The sequence below is a fragment of the Oncorhynchus keta genome, chromosome 19 (genome assembly GCF_023373465.1).
Source record: "Oncorhynchus keta strain PuntledgeMale-10-30-2019 chromosome 19, Oket_V2, whole genome shotgun sequence".
Taxonomy (NCBI): Eukaryota; Metazoa; Chordata; class Actinopteri; order Salmoniformes; family Salmonidae; genus Oncorhynchus; species Oncorhynchus keta.
Genome location: NC_068439.1, coordinates 65,127,925 through 65,144,083, shown reverse-complemented (window position 1 = coordinate 65,144,083; position 16,159 = coordinate 65,127,925). Strand labels below are relative to the sequence as shown.

The following is a 16,159-nucleotide window of genomic DNA, read 5'->3' as shown; positions in this document are numbered from 1 at the left end:
TCTCCAAAACCCAACTTCTGTTTGTTTGCTCAATTTACAAGTCTAGCTATCTCTGGCCTCTCCATGATTCTATTCTCCCCTGTATCAGCTGAGTATTAGAGGCGTCCTAACGGTGATCACTTCCTCAACACATAGGACCTCGCCCATGGCCACACTTTCTGGAGCCTACCAACTGGCCCACAATCTATGGGACAAATAAAATTACTTAAAATATGTAAACTGGGGCATGTACCATAATACAATCACTAATCTAAAGGTAACAGCACTCACTAAAGGTATCAGCGCTCACTGTTGCGCCAAGTGGCTGGTTTACATGTCACCGCTCAACGTCCTCAAACATGGATGGACATGGAATACTGACTCGTATCACGGGTGACTTGGCTGCAAAAAGACGTTGAAGCATATGCTGCACTCATGAATAGAATTGGAGTGCCATTTACAGTAAATGGTGTCCTACCTGGATCAAGTCATTGACCTAAATAGCCAATTAGGCCTACATAGAATGACTGCATTTAAAAATGGCATCCATGTGTTTGTCTATGAGCGCGCGCACGTGCGTGCGTGTCTACATGTGTGAATGTGTGTTACTGTTTACTTTACCACTCTCGACAGTCACAGACTGTCACCCACACGCAGTGAGAATCTGGATGGTAGCAGTCAAGCGGGTGTTCGGCTACAGGAAAGCTGGGTTTGGTTCACTTTCAGAAGCCATAAACCCTTGGGACATGCAGGCTGATGGCCAATGGAAGCAGCCCACAGACAGAAAGTGGCGGCTGAGGAATCCAGCCCAACCACATGGCCAACCTGTGTGCTGTTGCAGCAGCAACATTGAGGGCAGTGTGAGATGAGATCAGTGTTATGAGGTCCGAGCTGGTGATGATGAGTGGAGATAGAGAAACAGCACCACAGAGTAAAAACCAAGCTGACAGGCTTGTATAGGACAAGGCTGTTCTCATATCCCACTAGAAGATAAATGTAATTTGGGGTGAAAACAAACCTTTTATGTGCATCTTGTGTCTCATCCATATTCATCAGCCTCATCCACTTCAGACAGAACATCAGGGAGATGTTGGTAAGGCGTTGGAGTTTTCACTTCTGCACATCTCAAGAAGCTCAACCTTGTAGACATTACATTTACACTGTAAGGTATTTCATGGAACTGGATGTTTTGAGCAGCAGTAGCATCTCTCTCCCCTGAGTGAGGCCTTCCTTCCCCATTGAAAGCTGCCAAAGAAATGGAAGGCGGGTGGAAACCGGCAGCATTTACATCCTGGCACGCTTTGAATGGCTCCTTTGAACTGCTGGCTTTGATAATAAATAAAAGGGGGCAGGAGCCAGAACACAATGTACTCTAATCAGTAATGTAGAAGTCCTTCATTGATAGTGTACCTTCTCAACACAGGTGCTACTACTAAGGTACTATTATGTGGAGATGGTTGGAGTCTTACTGTAAAGTAGCGTTGTTGGAATCAGGTGTCCTCTGAGATGCCCCTGTAATTTAGCCTCGCCCTGGGTCATCTGTCTCAGGAGGAGAAGGAGAGGGTGTGCTAAATCAAATCAAATCAAACTTTATTTGTCACATGCACCGAACACAAGTGTAGACCTTATCGTGAAATGTTTACTTACAAACCCTTAACCAACAGTGCAGTTCAAGAAGAGTTAAGAAAATAAGAAAACTGAAGTTAAAAATAATAAAAAGTAACACAATAAAATAACAATAACGAGGCTATATACAGGGGGTACCGATGCCGAGTCAATGTCCCGGGGTACAGGTTAGTCAAGGTAATTTGTACATGTAGGTAGGGGTGAAGTGACTATGCATAGATAATAAACAGTGAGTATCAGCAGTGGGGTGGAGTTAATGTAAATAGTCAATAGCCATTTGATTAATTGGTCAGCAGTCTTATGATTTGGGGGTAGAAGCTGTTAAAGAGCCTTTTGGACCTAGACTTGGCTCTCCGATACCGCTTGCCAAGTGGTGATGCAACCGGTCAGGATGCTCTCGATGGTGCAGCTGTAGAACTTTTTGAGGATCTGGGAACCCATGCCAAATCTTTTCAAATCTTTTCAAAAGGTGTTGTCATGCCCTCTTCACGACTGTCTTGGTGTGTTAAGACCATGATAGTTCATTGGTGATGTGGACACCAAGAAACTTGAATCTCTCGACCCGCTCTACTACAGCCCTAGCGGTCAGCGAGCGGTAATTACGCATTAATACATCTAGCTACAGATTTTATGGCTTGGATTCAAAAGGGATTTTATTGCCAAATGTACTGTATTATGAGTTTCTGCTGTATCCCTTCTCAGGGACTGTTTTATTGGAGCCTTTAATGTGATGGAGTGGCTGTGATGTAGCAGGCAGCAGCACCAGAGGGGGCTATCGTTGAAATCCCAGTTGAGTCACTATTGATATTCCCTTGGCTCGGAGGACAGGCTTTTATGGATTACTCCTGCGAACGAGACCTGCATAACGAGGTAACAACATTAGTTAGACAAGCAGAGTGAGATACAATTATTCTGGGTAAGTGTCACCTGTAGAACAAGAAAGCATCGAGCCAGAGAATAGATAATCACACATCTATTTGAATGTGATTGTAGCTTAGTCTATCTATGGTTTTCTACTTGAAACCTTCAGAAACAGTGTTCTGTCTGTCAGACATACATCAATTGAATGATTCTCACTATGACTTGATAAAGCCCCCTGCAGCGTACATAATATCTTTAACATGTGTTTCGCTCAAGCCTGAGGAATCGTCTTCACAAAAGCCTTTATGGTGGAAGAGATAGGGAAAATGGTCATAAAGCATAAAATGCATCAACCCATATTCTATAACCCTCTCATTCTGATTGTTGAAAATGCTTACATTCTGACAAACTCCATCAAATCAACTTGCTCTTCAAACCAAATCAACTTGCTCTTCAAACCTACTCCCCCATGGTCTTCTTTGCAGAGTGTTGTGTGATGCACATCCATTTGTGATGTATAATTAGATCCTAGCTCTGTCACGATACCAGAATTTTGACTTCGATACCGATACCAGGTTTAGTATCACGATGCTTGATACAATCACAATACTCAATTCATCAACGATACCAAAATGATACAGCTGCAAAAAAAAACAAGGCTTATTAGCCAAAGTCACAGAATGCCACTTGATCCAGACAGATAAACTCAGCTACTGCTCTGTTCAACCGTTGGGCATCTTTTGAGTTCAATATCATTACTTTCAATTTGTTTTTACATCTATACATTTACATTTTTCAGAGATCCAGGTATGCATTAATGAATCAATTATACAATCATATAATCAATTCATCAAATATATCAACATAATGATAATCATTCATGTGAATGGTACATTTGTATTGATAAACTGGGTAAATTAAGATGTAGCCTAAGCCTATTCACAATACAGGTGAATGTATATTCAATAAAAATATGAACATGCATTAAGTTATAGAGCTTGTTTTGGTTGATTTCATGGGGCTACAGATGACAAACAATCTGTTTCCCTTCCATTTGGGATTTATATTATTCTACTGAACAGTTGCATAGAAGTAGTTTAGGAAACTAAGAAACACGAAAATTGCTGTTTTGTTGAATGCTGCACGTGTATGACTACAAACAGTTAGTAAGTTGGAAATTTCAGTTTCCTAGTTCGGACTAGCACTTGAACCGGCCAATATGTGCTTCAATTTTACCATTTTCCTGTCCAGCTAAGCATTCAAAATGTACTTTTGGGTGTCAGGGAAAATGTATGAAGTAAAAAGTAGATTATTTTCTTTAGGAATGTAGTGATGAAAAAGTAAAAGTTGTCAAAAATATATATAGAAAAGTAAAGTAAAGTACAGATACTCCAAAAACTACATAAGTAGTACTTTAAAGTATTTTAACTTAAGTACCTTACACTGTTGCCCACTACTGAACGTGTAGCACAGACAGAAGGGGTAACACAGACATGTCACAGGGGCTATAAAACTGAAACATCCATTTAGAACATTTTCTGACCACCAAATATGATAATAAGAGGAAGTCCAGTCATGGGTAGAGGGAGAGGATGGAACTACGTAACTACATTCTGCAAATGTTCTTATCGATGAAACGTCTGATCTCAATGTCTTTTTCTGTTCCCACTAACTTTTATAGACTTGACGCTTTGCCAAAGTTGCAAAAAATTGTGTTGTTTAGAAGGAATCCAAGGTCGAATTGAGTTTGTGCACACTCACACTTCAAATAGGCGGTGTTCCCTAACGTAAATCTGCTAATACATGCTACAATGCACCAATAGGATCTTGCTAGTTGGTGCTTGGCTTCGTCCACCTCCTTGCTGGTTCTGCTTCATTTGCCCCTCTGTAAATGACACAGATGAACACTCTTGGGTTAGCTAGCTATCCCATAAAGCCATCACCAAAAACCATAAAGTTTCATCTTCTTCTGTGGTTTGGTAACTTCCTGTTCTTGGACGGACACTGGCTGTACTGAAGACGACACAAAGTTTGGAAAATATGTATGCAGAGTCCTTCTCGCAACGGAGCCTTCAACCACAAGGGGGCGTTGCGATTCCACTCTGCTATGGATGTTCTCGTTGAAATGCATGACATCCGGTGCCATGTGACGGAGTGCTTATGAGTAATGTGAACAAGGCTTATGCCCTTGTTCAAATGCTAGTCGGAACTAGGAAAGTCAGACATTTCTGACTTGATGTTTCGTTGAACGTGTATAACTACAACCAGGTAGCATGTCGGAAATGTCAGTTTCCTAATTCCGACTTGCACGTGAACGTGGCAATAAGGGGGACATCGGCTACGCTGATACATACTTGATCCGTGAGACGTATTTCATGTTCTAGTATTGAGAAAGTACAGAAGTTTCAGTATACCCTGCAACACTATTAGATCCATATAGCCTTAGTGTTGTCTGAGAGCTCAGTTAGCTAGTTTGTGTTTTCAGATGTTTCCCCGTAGCGCTGAGCTCGGTCGTTACTTGATGCAGCATGAATCCAGATGGCCACTTAAAGCTGGCAGGAGAAACTTATGATTTGGCTTGACACAGCAAAACTGTGGCCCACCCCATTTGGAGTATTGTTACTGTGTCTGCTAGGCTAATCCACAACAAAATCATGACATGTTATTGTGGAGTCAATTGTACATCAACAGTTACTTTTGATCGTCAAGTCTTGACCCCTTTCTCTATAATGGTCATTTAGCATGAGTAGTTAATGCACTTGAGGCCTGCTGCCAGTAAGTCTTAATGACTACATCAGCAGCAGAACTGCAGACGCTGTATTCCTTGATCAGTTAGGGGTGTCCGACATTATGCTTCGTCCACACAAACTCAGAGAAACCAATGAGTGTGGAAGTAAACAGTGCTTAGAGTTCAAACAGCCGTAGAAGAGAGTGTGTCTCTCTATCTGTCATTGCATGTTTTCTTTCAATTGAGGACTCATGAATATCTTATTGCTGGGGCTTCGTACAATGCCAGGTTAGTAATAACACATTTTTCAACAGAAGAACTTTTACATACTTATGTGAAGATGGCAAGCTCTTTGCTTTTCCCTTTGGTGATAGCATCTCAGAGTAAATTCTGTGTGTCTTGAAAGAAGACATGGAAATGATTAAGTGTCTTTATTGCACCATCCAGATCGGAACACATTTCAATGCCTTTCGCTACTTGTATTTGGTTGATCTCAAATGTCCAGGTAGCATATTTTCTCTATGTAACTCATTAGTCATTGATGGGTTTGCTAATATAATTCTCAGTTCTTATCTCAAATCAAATCAAATGTTATTTGTCAAATGCGCCCGAATTCAACAGGTGTATTCTTACAGTGAAGTGCTTACTTGCAAGTCCTTAACCATCAATGCAGTTAAAATAAAATACAAAAAAAACAATAAGAAATAAAAGTAACAAATAATTCAAGAGCAGCAGTAAGTAACGATATTGAGGCTATATATAGGGGGTACTGGTACAGATTCAGTGGGCGGGGGCACCGGTTAGTCAAGGTTATTGAGGTAATATGTACATGAAGGTAGAGTTATTAAAGTGACTATGCATAAATAATAACAGAGAGTAGCAGCAGTGTAATGGGGGGGGCAATGCAAATAGTCTGGGTAGCCATTTGATTAGATGTTCAGGAGTCTTATGGATTGGGCGTGGAAGCTGTTTAGAAGCCTCTTGGACCCAGGCTTGGCGCTCCGGTACAGCTTGCCATATGGTAGCAGAGAGAACAGTCTAAGACGATGGTGGCTGGAGTCTTTGACAATTTTTAGCGCCTTCATCTGACACCACCTGGTATAGAGGTCCTGAATGGCAGGTAGCTTGGCGCCAGTGATGTACTGGGCCGTACACACTACATCTCTGTAGTGCCTTGCAGTCGGAGGCCGAGTAGTACCAGGCAGTGATGCAACCAGTCAGGATGCTCTCAATGGTGCTGCTGTAGAACCTTTTGAGGATCTGAGGACCCATGCCAATCCTGAGGCGGAATAGGTTTTGTTGTGCCCTCTTCACAATTGTCTTGGTGGGCTTGGACCATTTTAGTTTGGTGATGTGGACACCAAGGAATTTGAAGTTCTCAACCTGCTTCACTACATCCCCGTTGGTCCTCCTTTTCCTGTAGTCCACAGTCATCTCCTTTGTCTTGATCACGTTGAGGGAGAGGTTGTTGTCCTGGCACTACACGGCCAGGTCTCTGACCTCCTCCCTATAAGATGTCTCATCGTTATCGGTGATCAGGCCTATCACTGTTGTGTCATAGGCATACTTAATGATGGTGTTGGAGTCGTGCCTGTCCCTAGAGTCATGAGTGAACAGGGAGTACACGAGGTGGACTGAGCACGCACCCCTGAGGGGCCCCCGTGGTGAGGAGCAGCGTGTCGCATGTGTTGTTACCGACCCTTACCACCTGGTGGTGGCCCTTCAGGAAGTCCAGGATCCAATTGCAGAGGGAGGTGTTAGTCCCAGGGTCCATAGCTTACTGATGATCTTTGAGGGCACTATAGTGATGAACGCTGAGCTGTAGTCAATGAATAGCATTCTCACATAGGTATTCCTTTTGTCCTTTTGGAAAAGGGCAGTATGGAGTGCAATAGAGATTGCATCACCTGTGGATCTGTTTCTGGGATGATGGTGTTGATGTGAGCCATGACCAGCCTTTCAAAGCACTTCATGGCTACAGACATGAGTGCTACGGGTCGGTAGTAATTTTGGCAGGTTACCTTAGCGTTCTTGGGCACAGGGACTATGGTGGTCTGCTTGAAACATGTTGGTATTACAGAGTCAGGGAGAGGTTGAAAATGTCAGTGAAGACACATGCCACTTGGTCAGCGCATGCTGAGAGTACACGTCCTGGTAATCCGTCTGGCTCTGTGGTCTTGTGAATGTTGACCTGTTTAAAAGTCTTACTCACATCGGCTGCGGAGAGCGTGATCACACAGTTGTCCGGAACAGCTGATGCTCTCATGCATGTTTCAGTGTTACTTGCCTCGAAGTGAGCATAGAAGTACTTTAGCTCGTCTGGTAGGCTCGTGTCACTGGACAGCTGTAGTAGTAGTCTGTAATAGTTTGCAAGCCCTGCCACATCCGACGAGAGTCTGAGCCGATTCAGTACGATTCAATCTTATTCCTGTATTGACGCTTTGCCTGTTTGATGGTTCGTCGGAGGACATAGCGGGATTTCTTATAAGCTTAAGTAACTCATGAACCTTTCAAGCTAGAGACACCAGACCAACTTTCTCATGTTCAGCATATTCCATCTCATCAATCAACCAAATTATCAATCACTCCAATCAATCAATATTTCCATCAATATTGTTTTCCATTTAGGCTACAAGTTCAACTTTATAGTGTTCAGGCTATCCTAACTTGATTTATTTTTTTACTTTATAAAGTATAAACTATAATTGTAGAAATGTGCATACATTAGCATAAAATAACACACTAGTAGTAACTAATGAACTGTTCAGGCTAGAGACACCAATCCAAAATGTCATATGTTCAGGCTATCCTTCCGTATTCTATCCAATTAAACAACTGATAAATCAATCTTTTTCAAGTCACTACCATTACTACTGCAGTCAATACCACTACTATAACTTGTTTCAAAACCATAAATCCACACCCTATTTTCTTCAGGAAATATACTTTTCTAGTTTTAGCCTAACTTCTGTCATTACATGTTTGCAATGTTTGCATTTCTTTCATCAATTTCGTGGAAGTCCCAGCTTTTTTAAAACTAATGTATGACATAGGCAGCAATGGAGATAGAGTTGCATTGAGAGTATTATGCTGTAAGACTGATCGAGAGGTGGTTATAGTGGTCCCACATTTGGGTCTATCACTGCCAGGACATGATTTATAGTTCTCGAAAGTTCTCAAAACACTTTTGAGGTTTTGAAGTGTGCCTGAAGTGTGCCTGAAGGTGTCATAGTAGATCTGTAAGAAAGGCAGTGGTCGTAAACATCAGTGTGTGCCAGCACAACAGTGCGTCACTCTGCATGGTGAGATGTTTTTCCCCCTGATTGCACACGATTTCATCAGCAGGCCTCTCTGTTTTATCTCAACAGTGGTAGCTGACTGTGCAATGCTGTCAATATAATGACTGTTACTAGTTATGGAGGAATAACGACATGTTAAGACAAAATTCGATTTTTTATTTGTCTCTAGTCTGAATGTCTGCACATTTGAATCAAAAGACAGATCGCTGTGTAGATCACACACACATCCAGCCGTATGTCCGTCTCTTTGTAAAACAATCTCATGGGATACTATACTCAACATCCTCATATGTAATGTGTCTTTTCAGCCCTTTATGTGGGCTCAGGGATCAGGCAGCAGTTAAACTGCTTTAGCTTGTCAAAAAGGCTTCTCAGCAGAGGTGTGTGGTTGCCAAGAGAGGAGGGAGGTTAAAATGCATGACATTTCTTCCCGAAAGATCAAATGCATTACATTTTACATTTGCAACATTTTTCCCCCAGATTTGTGGGGCATTTGACGGACAAAATCAAACAGCAGCATCCGTTGTCGTGGATTTCTGTTGTGACTTTGATTCATGTTTTGAGATGTACATGAATCTGGGAATTATATTCAGTGGTTATATTCCAACAATCATATCAGATATGCTTGGGTCTTACAGTTGTAAAGATAATCTATGAATAATTGGACTATAATAATTGCTTAAATCAGGCTGCCAGGTGCCAGTCTGTTGAGTGGGCAGTGACTGACCCAGCTGGCACCCAGATAATAATGTGGGCACAGCGCTTCACAGGTACTGCAGTCCCAAAGGGCAGTAAATCCAGTCTGTATCTTTTATTTCATGTTCACAAAGGTAAACAAAGCACTTTGGCTGTAATCAGTCTGGCATCCTGTGACAGATGAACAGCTCCGGACTGTGACTTTTATTATTATTTCATTTGTATTATTATTTTTTAAATCAAGATCAGCTTTAAAAACATCTTCCTCAGTTTCCTGCCTGTGGACACTCCACTGTGAGTGACGTGACTTGCGTGTCTGCCAGTCCCATTACCAGGCCAGCAGAGGGAGGGGGCTGTTCAGGAGAGGAATACTTATGCCCCTTCTGTTCCCCACTCCATGACAGTACAGGTCTGTTGGAGGGGGTCACGCCCCTAGCCTAAAAAGGCAAAGCAGAATACAGCTGGTGTGGCTAGCTCTAAAAATAACCCAGGCAGGGCAGAATAGCCTGGGCTACGGTTACATTGAAGCCCCCCTCCTGTCCTATATGCTTCCTGATCTACACCCATCATGGGCAGGGAAAACTTTTAGGCTGCATCTGCACCTCTCCTCTGGTCAGCCCTGGAACGTTTTTCCTCCTCAACTTTTGCTCTCCCCCTCCTGGACTTTAATTGACCCTCTTCAGAGAACCTTAGGTCACCGTCACGGTGACCCTTTGGTATATTTATCCTTTTTCATCTTCAGGGGAATTGAACATCCAGTCCAGACACCAGTTGTAATATCTTTTGGTTGTGGCTGTTTTTCCTTGTAGGGGCTCTGTGCAGGGACTCATCCTTGACGATCAGGACTCAAACAGGATTAGGGAGGTGGCAGTCCATGTTATTTTTTTTCTCGACAACTTTTTTGTTGTTGTTGCCCTAAAGGATTAATTGCTGAAATTACATATTCAAACCAGCATGACTGAGGGAGTCGAAGGTACAGTATCTACACAAGTCTAAGTATGTCTTTACATTTTACTTCCTTATTATGGGTAACTTAATTTGTTATTTTAAATGTTAAAAGCAGATGTGTAACATAGCTCAGCAGACATTTTGGAACCTGCTCTGTAAAGGAATCTCATGATTGGCGGCTTCTAAAAATACTGGATATCATGTAGCATATCATATTGGCTATTTGCTCTGCAGCCTTGAAACAGTTGTGATGATAGCACGGCTTTAAGTGTCTTGCACTTAAGGTGCATAATCCACCTCCATTATTACTGTTACAGACGTCATCTGACTTTTGGGAATCAAACTAATAATTATTTCTGGTGTACCTTGTTTTCCCTCAGTCAGTTCGAGTACCTGGCTCAGATTTGATTTAACCTGAGCCAGGGTGACAAAACTTAAAATTGACCTAGAAGGGACTATTTTGAGAGCACCCAGGAGAGGATAAATCAGATCAGTTTTGTTGGCTGACTCTATATGACTCTATTACTGTCCTGAGATTAGTTGTCATGGATATCTACTAAGGGTTCCCAAGACAGGAACGTCAACTTCAGGCAGTGATGGGTCATGAGAGAGGGAAAGTAGATGTGTAGGAGCTTCATACATGTTTAACAGCACAGCATATTTGTGTGATGTATTCCATCACTCCACACTAATCCTCGAGTCCAGGATAATACCATACTGTGAATACCATTACTGTAAACCTGACAAACACACTCAAGTGCACATACTAGACACACACACACACACACACACACACACACACACACACACACACACACACACACACACACACACACACACACACACACACACACACACACACACACACACACACACACACACACACACACACACACACACACACACACACACACACACACACACACACACACACACACACTGTTCAAGTCACAGTATGACTTGTGTATTGTTATTTGTTGAATCAAAGTGAGAGGAAGCCGGACATATGGTGTCTGTCTGCAGAGCCTCTTGAGTCAGCAGTTTGAGGGGACATGGGTACCCAATAATCCCCCTTGGCTGACAACGGGGTGCAGGCAATGGTGAAGAGACCCAACAGGTGGCCTGATCCCACACTGGGCCAGGCTGGACAAATACACCAGCACAAGCACAAGCACAAGCACTCCCTCCCTCTCTCTCTCTCTCTCTCTCTCTCTCTCTCTCTCTCTCTCTCTCTCTCTCTCTCTCTCTCTCTCTCTTGCTCTTTCACATTCACTGACCTACATTACCAGTCAAACTTTTGGACACACCTACTCATCACCTACTTTTCTTTGTTTTTACTATTTTGTACATTGTAGAATAATAGTGAATACATCAACACTATGAAATAACACATATGGAATCATGTAGTAACCAAAAAAGTCATATTTGAGATTCTTCAAAGTAGCCACCCTTTGCCTTGATGACAACTTTGCACGCTCTTGGCATTCTCTCAACCAGATTCATGAGGTAGTCACCTGGAATGTATTTCAATTAACAGGTGTGCCTTGTTTAAAATTAATTTGTGGAATTTCTTTCCTTCTTAAAGCGTTTGAGCCAATCTGTTGTGTTGTGACAAGGTAGGGGTGGTATGCAGAAGATAGCCCTATTTGGTAAAAGACAAAGTCCATATTATGGCAAGAACAGCTCAAATAAGCAAAGAGAAATGACAGTCCTTTAAGACATGAAGGTCAGCCAATACAGACATTTTCAAGAACTTTGAAAGTTTCTTCCAGCGCAGATGCAAAAAAACATCATGTGCTATGATGAAACTGGCTCTCATAAGGACCGCCACAGGAAAGGAAGACCCAGAGTTGCCTCTGCTATAGAGTACAAGTTTGTTAGAATTAACTGCACCTCAGATTTCAGCACAAATAAATGCTTCAAAGAGTTCAAGTAACAGACCCATATCAACATCAACTGTTCACAGTACACTGTGTGAATTTGGCCTTCATGGTCGAATTGCTGCAAAGAAACCACTACTAAAGGACACCAATAAGAAGAAGAGACTTGCTTGGGCCAAGAAACACGAGCAATGGACATTGACTGGTGGAAATCTGTCCTTTGGTCTGATGAGTCCAAATTTGCAATTTTGACTCATCAGACACAGAGTATGTGATTATCTCCATGGAGGAGGAGGTGTGATGGTGTGGGGGTGCTTTGCTGGTGACTATGTCTGTCATTAATTTTGAATTCAAGGCACACTTAACCAGCATGGCTGCCACATCATTCTGTAGTGATACATCATCCCATCTAGTTTGCGCTTAGTAGGACTATCATTTGTTTTTCAACTGGACAATGACCCAACACACCTCCAGGCTGTGTCAGGGCTATTTGACCAAGAAGAAGAGTGATGGAGTGCTGCATCAGATCACCTGGCCTCTACAATCACCTGACCTCAACCCAATTGAGAGTGTTTGGGATGAGTTGGACCGCAGAGTGAAGGAAAAGCAGCCAACATGTGCTCAGCATGTGGGAACACCTTCAAGACTGTTAGAAAAGCATTCCTCATGAAGCTGGTTGAGAGAATGCCAAGAGTGCGCAAAGCTGTCATCAAAGCAAAGGGTGGCTACTTTGAAGAACTTCAAATATAAAATATATTTTGATGTGTTTAACACTTGCTTACTACATGATTCCATGTGTATTATTTCATTGTTTTGATGTCTTCACTACTATTCTACGATGTAGAAAATAGTAAAAATACAGAAAAACCCTTGAATTAGTAGGTGTGTCCTAACTTTGACTGGTACTGTACATGCATTCATACATATGCATGCACACAAATCATGATGGCTGGAGCAGCATTTCAGTCGGATACTATCGCTGTCATGGGCCGATTCAGAGAAAACACCAGAGACCATGTCGCAAGCCAGGGCTTCTCTCTGATTTGCACCGACCTGATTTTACAGCAGCATATCAAATTTGAGAAAATGAACACTGCATTCTAACTACTGCAGCTGCACAACAATCAATGTTTTTTTCTGACCTAGTCTGCCACATTCAGGTAAATCGATGAGTAGCCTTGTCAAATGAATGGCGCACATAAAGGTCATGTATTTTGTTTGTAAGGAAGCTCTCTCCATTTAACACCAAATCCACCACTTTACAGAGATTTATATTCATTTGTAGAGATGTTTTTTTATGGCTAAGTCAAAGATCACAGAGACAACACATTCCATACAAGACATTAGATTACTTTGACACTGTGCACCATGTATACTACAATACAGTACCTTCACAGTCTAGCTATTCACCTGACAGAAACTTGTCTCAGTGCAGTTTAATCACAAACAAACTCAACCAATCACTTGGTCTTCGTGGTTGGTTCAGCATCAGGCCACCAATCTATCTTTGGTTATTTTCTTCCAGCGCGATCCTCCACCACAACCATGGTCATAGAGAGCAAAAACGGGGAGGCAGGACAGCCCCTAGTCAGGGTGTCTAAGAGGACTGTGACTGACGACCTGTACACCACCTTCAGTTCCCCCATGGCCTGGATCCTGGTCCTAGCCCTGGTCATCACCTGGTCCTGCGTGGCCATCATCATGTTTGACCTGATGGACTACAAGGGCATCACAGGTAGGTCCTGAACCTGTCCCCCTACTGCTCCCACCCATCATGCATTGGGATGCTACTTCTAGGTCTGTGTTAGGTTCAAGTTTAGACTTACTCTTTGCATTAGGATTCTACCTTATTCCTCAAAGGCCTCTGTAGGTTAGAGCTAGACTTCCTCTTTCCTTTGTACTAATTAGGATGAAAAGGGGCTAGTGCTGCTCAGTAGTTTATGTGATGCATCATGCATTGAGTAATCATCCATCTTGGTCATTTAGGCTTTGGTTTTTAATGATGTGGATATAGATTTGGTCCAATTATAAACAGCCCCTCTACTCAGGTTTGTTCATTAATTTAGCCTTAACATTTAGCCTGGGTGAAACAAGGTCATGGATAATGGCTAAAACAGCCGATGTGGGATGCAGTGTGCTCAGGGAGCATGATAAGGCCCAGTAGCTTGTTGTTTCCAGGCTGGCACTACTTTATCCTAAGTGCCACTGCCCTACCAACGGTGTGCGGGCTCTCAGGGTAGCCGGGAGCTCATTGGCTGGTTACTGATAGGACCGACAGTGACAAAGACAGATAGGGTGTAGCATTGCAGTTTACTGGGCCTGGGAACTATCAGCAGCAGCTGTGTTCGGTTACAGTCAACAGTTATCTAAGAGAGGGTGAGCAGAAATAGCCATGCCCCTGTCCCAGTCAAACAGCTTTGAGTGAAATAGCTTACTTTTGGATGAGTCAAAATATGTACTGGTAGATACGATTTGAGATGCTTTGCTTCAGTCAGTAGGGATGTTATTGTATCACAAACTTGTGATTAATATAGTTCATTACAGTTGCAAACACTTGTCGGTGCTATTCAATAGAAAGCTGTAAATATTTCTTAATCTTTCCATAAATAGTTGAAATGTCTTCAATAGCTCAATCTCAACAATAAAATAATTTGAGTTTTGCTTGTTTTTTGTAATAGAGCAAAATAGACCACAATTAAAGGACAAAAAAACAATATTTTCACCTGATTTCACTATTAGTCTTGACATGAGCTTTTAACTCTTAAGTGATTTATTTGACAGTGTTTTTAAGGGCTTATTTCCAGGCAAAATCATCCCATTAAATTGTGTGAAAATTGCTTTCATGCATCCGGCCTATGATAACTTACAACTGTCAATTCAGTTGACTTTTCTGTCTCAATTTATACACAATTGCCTTCATGCTAACACCTTCTCCACTATGTAATCTGGTTTCTGAGCTGGTCACGGGTGCACCTCAGCCACGCTCAAGGTCCTAAATGATAGCATAACCGCCATCGATAAAAGACAGTACTGTGCAGCCGTCTTCATCGACCTGGCCAAGGGTTTTGACTATGTCAATCACCGTATTCTTATCGGCAGACTCAACAGCCTTGGTTTCTCTAATGACTGCTTCACCTGGTTCACTAACTACAACACTCTACTCAGCAAATTGTATTCAGTCTATCACAGTGCCATCCGTTCTGTCCCAAAAGCCCCATATACTACGCACCACTGCAATCTGTATGCTCTTGTTGGCTGGTCCTCGCCACATTTTTGTTGCCAAACCTACTGGCTCCAGGCCATCTATAGGTCTTTGCTAGGTAAAGCTCCGCTTTACCTCAGCTCACTGGTCACCATAGCAACACCCACCCGTAGCGCGCGCTCCAGCAGGTATATTTCACTGGTCATCCCCAAAGCCAACACCTCATTTGGCTGCCTTTCCTTCCAGTTCTCTGCTGCCAATGACTGGAACGAATTGCAAAAATCACTGAAGTTGGAGACTTCACTAACTTTAAGCGTCAGCTGTCAGAGCAGCTTACCGATCGCTGCAGCTGTACATAGCCCATCTGTAAATAGCCCATCAAACCAACTACCTACCTCATCCCCACATTTGTTTTTCTGCTCTTCTGCACACCAGTATTTCTACTTACACATCCTCATCTGCACATATATCACTCCAGTGTAAATTGCTAAATTGTAATTACTTTGCCACTATTGGCCTATTTATTGCCTTACCTCATTACTTCATTTGCACACACTGTATACAGATTTTTCTATTGTGTTATTGACTGTATGTTTGTTCATCCCATGTGTAACTCTGTGTTGTTGTTTTTGTCGCACTGCTTTGCTTATCTTGGCCAGGTCGCAGTTGTAAACTTCTTCTCAACAGGGCTACCTGGTTAAATAAATGTGAAATAAAATAAATGAATAAAAAATAATCGTACATTGAAACCACATCAGTCTGTGCTGTTAACTGTATTGTATTAAATAGTGATCATGCACAATGTCTTTCTCTTTGATTGAGTGCTGCTGTTGAGAAGGAGACACCAATCTGATGGGTTTTAATATTTCTGATTCAATATTGTATGTTGCAGATAAGCCTGCAAGGAGAGATATAGATTTCATCTACAATGCATAATAAT

General features: G+C 42.2%; 1 protein-coding gene across 50 annotated transcripts in view; it reads left to right on the top strand.

Annotated features, from left to right (window-relative positions):
* The first annotated feature begins 9,711 nt into the window (after nt 1-9,711).
* LOC118398687 (triadin-like) overlaps nt 9,712-16,159 on the top strand; it is a 67,036-nt gene continuing 60,588 nt past the window's right edge. For 15 of the 50 annotated variants that reach the window (XM_035794277.2, XM_035794284.2, XM_035794274.2 and 12 more), the window contains exons 1-2: nt 9,715-10,162; nt 13,543-13,752. In XM_035794277.2, the coding sequence (XP_035650170.1) occupies nt 10,144-10,162; nt 13,543-13,752 (229 nt within the window). In that variant the 5' untranslated portion in view covers nt 9,715-10,143. Of the gene's footprint in view, nt 10,186-13,542; nt 13,753-16,159 lie in introns of all 50 variants that reach the window. The other 35 variants (XM_035794304.2, XM_035794299.2, XM_035794300.2 and 32 more) reach the window with 6 other exon arrangements.